Source organism: Parasteatoda tepidariorum, chromosome 3 (assembly GCF_043381705.1).
Source record: "Parasteatoda tepidariorum isolate YZ-2023 chromosome 3, CAS_Ptep_4.0, whole genome shotgun sequence".
Lineage (NCBI taxonomy): Eukaryota > Metazoa > Arthropoda > Arachnida > Araneae > Theridiidae > Parasteatoda > Parasteatoda tepidariorum.
The window spans coordinates 45,708,648-45,722,197 of NC_092206.1; the positions used below are offsets into that span (position 1 = coordinate 45,708,648).

The 13,550-nt window shown below is 28.7% G+C and overlaps 1 protein-coding gene across 1 annotated transcript in view; it reads left to right on the forward strand.

Annotated features, from left to right (window-relative positions):
* The first annotated feature begins 216 nt into the window (after positions 1 to 216).
* Positions 217 to 13,550, forward strand: part of LOC107456211 (glycerophosphocholine cholinephosphodiesterase ENPP6) — a 39,940-nt gene continuing 26,606 nt past the window's right edge. The window contains exon 1 of the mRNA XM_016074014.3: positions 217 to 566. Within this exon, the coding sequence (XP_015929500.1) occupies positions 308 to 566 (259 nt within the window). The 5' untranslated portion in view covers positions 217 to 307. The remainder of the gene's footprint in view (positions 567 to 13,550) is intronic.

The window sequence follows — 13,550 nt, forward strand, 5'->3', positions numbered from 1 at the left end:
GTTAGCTTAAAAATATTTTTTCCACGAATTTTAAGTTTTTGACTAAAATTGCATTTAAAATTATTTTAATCTTGAATGTTTAAATTTTTCAACATTAAATATAAACTATTTCCTGATCTCAAATGGTCAATTTTTATATCTTCCCTCACATCATAATACATAGCACTAAGGGAAACCAATCCCTGCCATTCCTTCAAAAGACCGAGGAGTGCAAAATGTGGTGAACGAATACAGTCAGACGACGATCCGAAGCGCTAATCAACTGACGCTCACTTCCCAACTTCTCCCGGAAACGGGAACACATGCTATGACTTTCGCGGTGTTGTTTTTCCTGTTTTCGGCGCTTTTTGCTTCTCCTACAGAGGGATATTATAATAGTGAACGATCATCTAGAATCGGGACAGATAAATTACTTTTAATTCTTGTGGATGGTTGTCGATGGGATTATCCTGACATGGCCAAACTTCCAGGATTCAAAAAATTGGCTGAAAATGGTGTACGTGCCCCGTATGTTACGCCCATTTTTCCTTCGAATTCTTATCCTAATTGGTACACTATTGTTACAGGTGAGTGCATCTTTCAATGATTTTTTTTTCAGTTAAAACTTATTTTTAAGCAAAATTTCGTACACATAATATATAAGTTTAATGTAACAGTTTTCTTTCTTTAAAAGAAGAATTAAAAAAACTTTTGTTATGCGTGTTATGACACTAAAATGATATTATGACACTAAAAGTATTTAAATTCAAAAATCAAAAGTTAGTGACTACAGCGTAGTTGCATTAGATTAGTAAAAGAAAAAACGTACAAACATATTGCATAAAAATGAGTAAAAAAGAAAATGCAATAAACAGTATTATCCACTTCAACAATTTTATTTTTTTACAGTGCTTGAATGTTATTTCGTAAGGTACAAAGGTAACTTTGTTTTGCATGATACATAAGTTTGATACACGCAAAATTAGTACCCATTAATGTTAATTTTATTCTTTTTACAGTATCTTGTAAGGAGTATTTTTTTAATTAACTTATAAGGAGTGAATTTTTAAATGGAGCTGTGGGCAAAAGAATGTTCTTATAAAGGTTTTGAGAAGCATATGTTGTAGACTGATTTTAATTTTCGATTTGAAATTTATTGACATTTTTAATAAATTTCAACAACATTTCTAATTTCTTAATTCTATTTTTTAAAATTTTCTAAAGTCTTAAGGGTTTTTCTTACATAAAATTTTCAACACAAACTACGAAAGTTTAGAAGTTCAACTTTTAATTTTATTGATATTTTGAACAAAATCTCTTTTTACTCGATACTAAAGTAGCATTTTTTTCTGAATTCTAAATTAAAATCATTAGAAGTTAAGAGTAAGAGAATAATAGCGAAGCTGAATAACTATTTTTTCTTGTTCTAAATTACATTTCTATAATAAAATTTTGCGAAATTTTAGATTGTTAATTTAGTGAGTATTCTTTTTATTTGAGAGTAATTTCTTTTTTCTTAAAAGTATCTCCACAAGCTAAGTGTCTACTTTCATAATCAATGAAGAATAATAAATAATATATATTATGATATATTAGTCAATAAATAAAGCAACAATTATTTATTTTTAGAGAAACATATCAATTTTATTATTGCTTGCAGATATTGAAACTTATACTCTAGTAGAGAATATTACATTGTGATAAAACAAACAAAATGTTTTATTTTCACAATTTTTGTTCTCACAAAACAAATGGAGATATATATTTTCATAAAGTGATGGTACTTTCTAATAGTTTAAAAATGATTCTTGAAGGCATTAAAATTTGCTTAAAATTGGAACATTTTATTTTTTGTTTTATAAAATTTCATAAAAGCCCATTCAGATGTATATTTAAACATACCGATAACAAATATTATCGGTAAGGAAAAAGGTTCTTAAAATCGTGACAATTTGTCTGAACATGGAATACATTCCTTAAGAATTATTTAATAAAATGTTAAAAGACACATCTGCGAATATATAAAATGTTTCAACAACGAATAAGAGAACGATTCATGTTAAAATAAGCCATTTAATTTAAGGAAAAAAAATAGAAATCAAAGATAAGATTATTATGCTTGAATTAGTGGATGCTTATTGCCCACTTTTCTAACGGAAAAAATATTGTAAGAAATGAAAGCGTTATTGTTGCTTGCTCTAATTTCTATTATTCTTGTGTTTCAGACAAACCTTGAAAACATTGTAATTTCTATAATATTTAATATATTATCATATTAAAAATGAAATCGCACAACAGCAACAACTATTTTACTTTTTGCAAATCACAAAAAGCCTCTGACAGCGCTCTTTTGTGAGTTAAGATTTATGTTACATTTTGTTTTGCTGCGCAAAAAGTATAAGACTGATGAAATTACTAAGGTGTGCATAAAAATGTACAGGGAGTACAATGGAATAAATAATATAACATGTGATAATTAGTTCAAGCATTATTAACTGTTAAACTTGAAGTAAAATTATTACACCAGCAGTTCTGCAGGCCATAGAAATGCAACTGCAGAGTGAAATCGCATGCTGAAAGTTTTGTTTTCGTTCATGAACTTAACACGAGTATTTTTTAGATATTTCAATTAGATTGAAAGCTATTGCAGTTTTTAGTGCTTCGTTAGCAAACTGGATTTTATTGCTTTGCATTTTAATAATTTAGTATAAATAGTGCAGTAGCAAGCCTTCACTTATCATGCCAAAAGTATCTCGACACCCACTTGAAGCATCATACTGTGGGGATGATTTTCATGGTTTTCAGTTCGCTTGAATGGAAACACGAACTGTGCACTGTGTGAGGAAATTCTGATTCATAATCCCATCTGAAATCCATAATCCGACCACCAATGAGGATATTTTACGTCAGTACTGTGGTTCGTGTGATCCAGGTGAGAAATTCGCATCAACCAGCCATCTGTGGAACTCAAACCCAGGTCTCCTCATTGGGATGCGGGCACTTTATCCCCTAAGTCAAACAGGGTTTGACTATATTGATGTTCAAAAAATGGACTGGAGTTCTCCGAGCCGCGATCTAAATTTTATTAAACCCTTAATGAGTGAATTAGGTAGCAGTTTACGTAGCCAACTAAATAAACTATTATTCCATCAACCAAATCAACCAGCAGCAATGGATTCCTGGAAGTCAAGAACAACATTATATGTCGTCAAGATTTTGCGCATCCGTACTACTTGAGTCAAATGTAAAGTTTCTGATTTTCAACTTAATAAAAAAAAATTTCGGTGTTGTTTCTCATACGACAACATAGGCCAACTTTCTGCTGTTTAACGAAGGATTAACATCACCCATTACAAGAAATTAATAATAGAAAGAATGAGGTCAGAGTTAAAAAAGAGATTTCCATCCAAAGATGGAACTTTTCAGTTGGACTTGAACCTTTGCCATAATTCCAAAAGAAAAAGAAAGAAAAACTTTCAAAGTGGCCATTTTAAAGCAACCAGAAAGTTATCTGAATTTTAATTCCATGGACAATTTGAGGGTATCTGCAGGAAAAGACTCGCAAAAATGGATAGCAGAGTGAAAATACCCTCTTTTTTTAAATTGATCAAAATATGGTTTTGGAATGGGGTAAAATGTCGAAAACTGTAAAAATCTGGTAAATCTTTGTCAAAGCAACTAAACTGGTTCAATAATGGTAAGGAGAGCATCTTAAACCAAAACGTAATAATTTCAAAAGTATGTGTTTAGTTTATTATCGCATTTTCTACTGAACTTGCACTATTAGTTCACATTGTTATGAGAAAATTAGATGGAAAATATGTGCATGTACGCTCTAAAGATGCAATAATAATCTCGTGCTATTGTGTAAAATTAAATATGATAAATTGTAAAAAGTTTTGCTTTTGTATAATACCTATAGTTTTGATGCGACGAAGCCAGTTTATTCAAGGCAACAACCCGATCTCTTACAAATGAAAAAATATGGAATCAAATGTTTTATTTGCATGCAAGTCAAAAATTGAAAAGAGAAAATCTCGTATTAAAGATTGATTGATTAGTCACTGTTTATAATTAAGTAAAGTACTCATGGATTCCAGCCACAGAGAGGTAAAATGTGGGTCAAATCCTAGAAGAATAGAAAAAGTAACTAGTACTTTAACAAATGAGATATAAAGATATTCATTCATTTTTAATGGATTCTATAGAATCCATTAAACCATGAAAATAGAGACATAATGTGTTTCGATTATTTAGCTTTAGTCTTTCGTTCCAAATAGAATAGATAAGTTTTAGATAAAATCATAAAATAATTTTTAATGATTCAAAAACGTCAATGGGAAGTTTTAGTTGCAGTTATAGAAGCACTGAAGAAAGAATAATATATAAATATTTCTACATCTATATCTATCTACCTATCTACATATATATATATATATATATATCTGGGTGTGGGGTGTGTGATTGATTAATTTTCGTGTAGTGGTAATTCATAATTTTAATACATTCACTTCCAGCTGAGTGCTGGTGGTGAAATGAAGAGTGGTACTTTAAAAAGATNTATATTTAGTAATGAATACAAATACGGTGCAATGAAAAAATATAGTAAAATTTCGTAATTTTATCATGATACCTGTGATATGATAGAGCATGGCATAAAAACCATTTATTCGGTTAAATTCACTTTTCAGGGTTGTACTTTTATTAAATGTGTGGTAATAAGAACTATAATTTTGAAAACCAGTATTTCCGGTAAACTGATCCCATACGAACGAAAAAATTACCTAATGCATGGTTTAAATAGGGTTTACAGAATTATGAAATTTTTAGCAGAAATGTCATTACCATAAAAATACGGTAATTTACCAGGATTGTTTTAGCATGAATATTAAATACGGTTCCCAATAAAATGATAGTGCATTTTACCTCAATATATAATTAAGCTGGCTTTTATTGAATTTAACTCATCGTTATTTTTCTCATGAATCTTGCTAATTATTTGCCAGGAAGCTTTTTTTCCCTTCCTAAATATTAAATTACGACGCTTTATATGAACAGTTTATTTATATCATTAGGGTGGGATAGCCTGGTTGGTACGACGTTGGGCCCATGTCCAAGAGATTGTGAGTTCGATCTTGGCCGGCCAATGACTCCCCATGTAGTAAATGGTGACTGGTTCATGTTAAATCTGTCGGATCACGAAGTCCTACATGTTCCCATCATAAATAATACCCCTGGAGGTACTGAATTGAAGATTCATTGATCTCTGGTCGGGTCAAAATTACGATCTGTGGATGAGGGAATGGATGTATGAATGGATCCGCCCTATAAACGGGCTGTGACGTGTGCATGGTTGAAGTCGTATAAGTCGGTTGAAGTCGGCCATAGACGGCGCCTCTGAGAAACAAGAAACGCTTCGGAAGTGGCATTAGGAGCAACAACAACATTGATATCATTTTCGAAATGGAGTTTAAAAGCTGCATTAATGGGTGTTGTTAAGATTATATACATTTAATTATATACATTAAGATTATATACTAAGCTAACATTATTTCAATTATTTCAAATTTATGTAGCACTATGTTAATTTTATTCACACTTTAACCAATCAGAAAATGTTTGCCGTTCAGACAATATTTTACTCTCTTTTTTGCAGTCTATTTGGGCAACACAGCTGTTTCAATTTCATTGTTTTATTCCATAAATAATGTGTGTAATCATCCAGGAATTCGGTTTTCGCGTTAAATAGAGAGAGAAATAAATAAAAAATAGTAACACTAGCTTTGGTTCTGTCATATGAGTAATAGTTGTAATCAAATAAACGGTGTGCTGAATTACTTCATGGTGAATGGATATATATATTTGACAAGTATCTCTGAGGCAGAAAAAATGAATGGTTCTCTCGTTTTGCCAACCTATATTTTTCGGTAAAAAATATTCTCAACGTAATTGACCATATGGTAGATAAATCAGGCAATGGTCATCAGCCATTAAAGTCGGACCAGAGTGTTGTTTTCAGTCAGATATAGATGGCTATGTAAGAAAAAGTGGAGTAAGAAATATATCTTTAAGACATTTTTATGTGTAAAAAAATCACATAGACTTTTTAAAAGGTTGAAAGGTAAATTTTTCTAAGAAAAATTTTTTTTGGAAGTTAAATGTTTCAAACAATGCATCATTACCTACTACGAAGGTTAATTTTACAGTTTATTTTATAAAACAGCTAATTCAAGTAAAAATACTCTAATGTTTTCATAAAATCTTGAAGCGTCACTTTATGTTGATGGGAATTATAACTATTTATGTCTGTCATCACTTATAGCACAAGCACATTGGATTCTAAATAAAAATCATTTTATTTTTTTTACTTTTTTCATAATAGCTATTTTTGATAATTTTGTTCCATTTTATTACATATAAAATAAAAACTTACATTTATGATTAAAATAAATAGAAAAGACAACGATGAACAATAGAAAATTATCTGTATGGCAAATACTAAAATGAAATAGAAATTTGAAGAACATCATTTTTGAAGTGAACTGAAAAAGAAGAAATAATTTTACTATCTTTAGATTTAAAACGAAAAACATATGGTTATAACTTTTTTTGAAATACTGAAGTACAGTTTTAAGTGGTGATAGAAGCTTATTACGTTGTTCGTGAATTAAACGTAAAATATTCTCATTTTAAGTCTAAAGAATACAATTTTTTTTCTGAGAAAAATTATATTATTGTTCTTTGTTTTAGTTTTTTGCCTGTTAGTTTATTCATATCGGAAAAAGATGGAAATTTTGACAGATGATTAAATATTTAACTTATTTACTACACTTACATGTACTTATTACAAGGAAAAAAAGTATAACTTATATTGTCTTTATGCACATAGTTCCAGTAATAAGCAATGAACATTCTAATTAGTTGCAAAGAGGTGAAAATTTGTTTACGCATTAAATTCCTTGTAATAATGTATAAATTGTTCTTGAGTAACTATAGAAATTATCCTGATTAGTCAATAAACGATTAAAGTTTTAATTAAAGATTGAGCATATTTCTTGTAAGAAACTAGTCAACATTTCAATCGTCAGCAAGTTCCAATCGGTGATAATAAGGTGATAAATTCTACTTGTAACTGTTTGGAAATGACTGAAGTATGTCTTTCCTTCAGGAACAAAACTCTAGTATGGATTTGAGTGCTTTAGCTAGACCGAAAGTTGTCAAAATTTAGATTACAAGATTCCCCCCCCCCATTAGTGATTTCTATTATTTTTTATTAGAAAAGTATTTTTAGTAAATTATAAATAAGGGCAGTAGAAAATTGTAAGACAATAAACACATATCGAGCTATTAAATTTATTTTTAAATCATTTTAAATTTTATAGATTTTCTACTTTGTGTTTTTTATGTTATTGTATTTTAGGTAAAGCTTTAAATTAAACATTCAAAAATACGATAAAATTAATTTGCTTTTATTGTAATTTTGACTTGTAATATATCTATCACAGTGGTTTTAGAACCATGAAATGAAATGCTCAAGCTGCTACTTAAATTAAACTCAAAGGCATAATCATCTAGTAAACTAATTATAGTAACCTCTTATGTAGCACACAGAATTCTGGTAAAATTACCGTATTGTATGATAATGACATTTCTGATTTAAAAAAAACATAATTTTAGTTAATGAAATCAAAATATACGCTATTTAAACCTTTAAATTGGTAATTTTTCTATCAATATGGTAACCGCTTACCGGAAATTCTGGTTTCCAAAATTAAAATTCTTATTACCACATACATAAGGTAAAAAATACAAAACTGAAAAGCAAACTTAATTTGATAAATAGTTTTAAACTCATGTTCTATCGTATCACTATAAAATTACTAACACAATTACTAAATTCTATCACATAGTATAAAACCATATTTTAATGGTACTTTTACTAGAATCATTACAAAAGCGTTTTGTTAAAAATTACCTAAGCTTTTCCCGTATAGTCAGAATCAAGGGTAAATTTTACCATAGTTCGGCAACGCTTTTGGCTTTGACCGCGTTTTTTCCCCCATAGTATGTTTCTACTACTTTGTTTTACAAAAATTATATCATATTGTAAAGTTCCGAAAACAACAATTTTATGCAATGATTTTTTCATAAAAGGAAATCCTAACCATCACTTAACGCTAACTGTAAAAATCATGAAAAACTCGTATTCTTTGTAACAATAAACTTTTATCTGGTGCACGAACAAAATACAACGGAAAGTCTTTCTTTTAAAACCTTTCCTTCACTTGACATCGATCGAATAATAAATTGAAGAGTTTAAAAGCATACGTAAAATTGACTTTTAGTATTTTCTCATATGTTTTGTGTTTTTTTTTCTCTCTCTCTATCCATTAGCTTTTTGATGAAATGGTGCTTTTTTTTAACTTCAGAATTTTTCCTCTTTGCGAAGTTTTATAAACAGTTTTTAGAAAAAGTTTACTATCCATTATTGGTCGAAAGCTCTTTTTTAAAGCTATAAAGTGACAGGAATAATAATGGCAAATGGCCAAATAAATGAAAAATTTTAAAGATAGTAAGCTGTACTTACACTTTATTCTTCATGGGTGGTACGATTTTGTAAAAAGAAAAAAAAATTATTTCTGGCAAATTTTACAACAATCTATCTTCTTTAGGCATCTGACCTAACATATAGAGATTTTTAATGCATTAAATGAGTTTCATACTTTAATATTAAATTTATGTTTATGATTAAATAGTTCTTACTTTAAAATATGAGGCATAAAAAGTTTAGTTATTAAAACAATTCATAAAAATAACCACACAAAAAAACTTAAAGTACACAAAGAAAAAAAATCTGGTAAAATTATAGTACCGTATATTAATGACACTATTTAATAAAAGAAAAACTTGATTCTGGAAATAAAAATAAAATATATGGTATTTAAACCATTCATGTGGTAATTTTTCCGTTTATTTGGTAACGGTTTACCGGAAATGCTGGTGTTCAAAATTACAGCTACCAGACATTTAGTAAAAAATGCAAAATTGAAAAGTAAATTTAACCGAGTAAATGGTTTTTACTCTTTCCTCTAAGAAATCAAAATAAAATTTTAAATTTTTATTTTATTTTATAAAACAATATTTTAATTTTACTAAAATCATTACCAAAGCAATTCGGTATAAATTTCTCATATATTTGGTTTTCCAATACAGTAAGAAGAACGGTAAATTTTACCACATTCAGGTAGTCTTAAAAATACTTTTTTCTTTGTGTAGTTTACATTAAGAAAAAAATTAAAAGAAGCGATTGACAAACTTTTGGTATTATGAGTAGACTTAAACATTCTAAATTGCAACCGTTATACTTCTTAAGATTCTAAGTTGGGAAGACGTTATATCACGAAGGAAATATTCAATGACACATTTTCTCCTAATTACATTAGTAATTTAAAATATAAAGTATTCAAAAATGCGTACAGATAAACCAAGAATAAACTATAAAGCTTCAAGTTCAGAAAAACTTTTTTTTCTCCAAATATCAAATTGAAAAAACAAATTATGACAATGTTTCTTTTCCTCTTTATAACAACAGCTAATCCTGTTAAAACTTATTTTAAATTTGATATTCTGAAGAAAAAAAACAATTAGCTTTTGACGTTTTCTTTTCCTTTTTTTTGACTTACCTGAACTCATTATATTATGAATTATAAACTACTAATGTATTTGATAGAGAATTCTCCATGCAACATTTCTTCTGCGGCATTTGTCCTCTTAAATATGTTATTCAATTTGATATGACAACTTATAAACTTTGAACAAAATTTTATAATTCTATAGAAAATATAATGAAAAAATGGCAAATTAATCTTTAAAAAATCAATAACAAATCTTAAATAAGAAGTATTTTTTAATATTTATTATTACTCTAAATAGAACAACGCTCAAAATTTGGAATAAAGTTTAGAAAATTAGCAGCTTGAGTAATGAGCTTTTAAGCAAATTGCAATGAAGTGAACTGTCTTTCAGAGCAATATGGCGTTATGGACAAAAATTCTGGAATAGATGATTGCTATTTTTTTAAGAATTGCATTGCTTTATTTCTCTCTACCAACGAATTAATCTTCGCAAACTTTCATCTCGATTTAAATAACCATATTCATAAACATATTTATAAAAACTTCTATAAACGCATTCGTGATGCTTGAAATATTCTAATCATTATGCATGATGGTTCTTTCAGATGCCATTCATTTAAATTCGATAAAAAGTTTTAAAAAAAAATAATTTTAATTTTTTTAATGCATAAATAATTATAGTTCTTTTAATTAACACACTTTTTGGATATCCCACTAAAAATGAACTTCTGATTTCTAATTATATAAAGAATAATTATCTTGTTTGTATTAAATTAAAACATCCACAGCCGAAAACAGGAATTATTATAATCTGACAACATTTCTCAAAAATGAATTAATCTTTCTTAATTAAAATTTAAATAATACTGCATAAGTTTTGACTGAGTAGTTCCCAAAATTGATTCGACTACAGTATTCTACAAACATTTTTCAGACATAGTAAAATTTTAACAATTTTTTTAAACTTATAACGAGATTTAATTGCAATATTTTAACTTACAAATATTTCTAAATCACAGTGTTAACCCATTACGGACCATTCTCTCCACTAACTTTTTACTTTAAATAGTTTAATAGTATAATTTACTTCATTTACAATAAAGACTGGTAATTTGATTTTTCAAACTTATAATTTCATTTTTTAATAATTAATAATTTTAATTAATAATTTTGTTTTTGAAACTTATATTTTGCTTTATTTTATAACCGTCGCTGAACAGACGATCCAATTTTGGGCTTACTGCAACTAATGTTTAACTCCGTAGTCTTGTAATTTTAAACCCAATCCAGAAGACAAGGGAACTCTGGATCAAGTATTGGAAGAAATTTGCCCTCGTTTGGGATTTTTTGAAGAAACTAACCCGTATTTACTTTTCATGGAGAGGAAAACCATGAAAACCTCAGACGGTTAGCCTCATGGAAAGGGGACTCTAACCCATGATGCATCTAACACTGAGGATATCTTACGTCAGCACTGCAGTCGGTGTGAGCCAGGTGCGGAATTAGTATCAACCAGACATTGCTGGGATTCGAACCCAGTTCACCTCATCGGAAGGCGAACATTCTATCTCCTCCCCATGGCTCTTGAAACTTTCATTGGATAAACAAGATATTTATTATCACTATAATAATATAAATAATTTTTTTATCTGATATGAGGAAACCTTGACAATTTAAAAGCAAAGTGGCATTCAAAGCTAAAAAGTTTTACACTTGTCTTGGCATAAATTTCTTTCCACTTTTCTCATAAATTTTCTCTTACACCACTACTAAGAGTTGCGTTTTACAACAATTGGCAAAAAGGTGTTACTTTAAAAAAATTATTTTTGAAATTGTATGAACTTCCCTCTCAAATTCTTAGTTGTAATTCTTTTAGACAATTATTATTTGTGCTTATTTAGCGTTTCTTTTTTCTTCTTTTTTTTAGTAAAATTATCAGTTTGTGATAAAAGCCTACATTTTTTAAATTAAAAAAACTAATATTCTCAGTTATTTGCATTACAAACTCGTCGTCCAATCCAAAAAAAAAAAAAAAAAAGCATCAGTTTGAGGAAGTCTAGACAATTTTTTTCTACAAATATTGCATTATTTTATAACAGAAATTCTATCTCAATTTCGCGCTCCAGCTACTAATTTCCTCATTGATCAAAATGTTCTATGAAATGCTCCAGATTCGATTAACAAATAACTTCGGAATTAAGATATCTCAAAAATTGGATTAAATATGACTGTACAAGAAAATCATATTCAATTATAATACTTATCCAGATGCGATTTTTTTTCAATCGTAACTAGAAAATAAAATGTACAGTTTGATTAATTCCTAAAAAAATGAACTTAGAAATATGATGTAATTTAATAAGTTCTTTTTTTCAGTTGTATGAACTTGTATCTGTGGCGTGTAATCTGTGTGTGTGTATAATCTATGTATCTAGGGCTCCAACATAGTTTAACACTATGTTTTTCATCTAATGTTAAAATATATTCCTTGATTTAAAACACAACATTTAAAATGCTTCAGAATCAATGAAAATGAAACTAAAGTCAAACCATGATTAGAGGGTTTCTTCTAATTAATGGTATGATAGTGGTATAATGAATGGTGCAGAAGCATATTTTGCTGCTCACTGAAGGCACTAGCACAACACATGGGGTCACAATCAAGGATAAGCTGTATAAAATGCTTCATAACCAATGAAAATGAAGCTAAAGTCAAACCATGATTAAGGGGCTGATAATTAATAATATGAAAGTGGTATAATGAATGGTGCAGAAACATATCTTGCTGCTCATTGAAAATATCAAGTAAAATAATTGATTAAAAAATACAACACAAAATAAAAAATAAAAAGTATGACTTCTCAATTATGGCTAATGAATCAGGCAAATCTTTTCCTGATAAGCAAGTGCTTTAAAATCAGTATCCACATTAAATGCAATCGGTTTTTTAATCAGATGAAAAAAGGGATCAGAATAGGGAAAGAATCCGTTTTGACATCATGGGTGAAAAGAAAGCTATCAGGGGATTCTAATGACGTTACTCTAGACCAGGGATGGCGAACCAATGGCACGCGTGCCATTTATGGTACGCGACACAATATTTTGGGCACGCCACCGATCACAATTGTTATTGTACTATAAATTGTTATTACACTAATGTTATTGCACTATGAAGCATATGTAACAATTAAATTAAAATTCACAAAAACAAACAAAATAATAAGCAATTATTAATAAAAAAATTAACAATTAATGCTAAAAAACAATTAATAACCATAAAAAACAAGCTAAAAATAAATAACCAGCAAAAAAAAAAGCAACAGTCCTGCTTAAACTAATATCTTACAACCTAATATAAATTATTTGTCATCTAATCTGCAACAACAGAAGTCCCACTGATGTTGCTTCAAGTTGAATTACGCGTATAATTGAGACATTGCGAAATGTATTTTTTTCAATGTAAAAAAAGAGTTTCGAGTTGATAGCATTTAATATTATTATTTTCCCAATAATTATCAAGTCAAAATTAATTGACTGTGACTTCATTAAACAATTTTTTTTGAAAAAATGGCACGTTGGTGTATAAAGGTTCGCCACCCTTGCTCTAGACTGTAAAAATGTAATATTAATGTTGAAATTCAGTAGATGCTATTGAATGTCACTAATAAGGCATACATCCAAGATGTAGAATTAAACAGGCAGGAAGAAGCTAAAACCTCCATGAATGCAATGAGATGACATAGGACAGAAGAAGCAGTCCGTGAATTATTTGAACGTTTTTGTTTAATGAAAACTCATGTGATTTCGAAATGAAATTTTTCTCAAAAATAATAAAACATAAGATAAGAATTACTAAATCTTTTAAAATTAGAGTTTTATTTCTTAAGTTGCGCTATACAATTACGCATACGCTTTTGCATAAAATAAGCAGAGTCA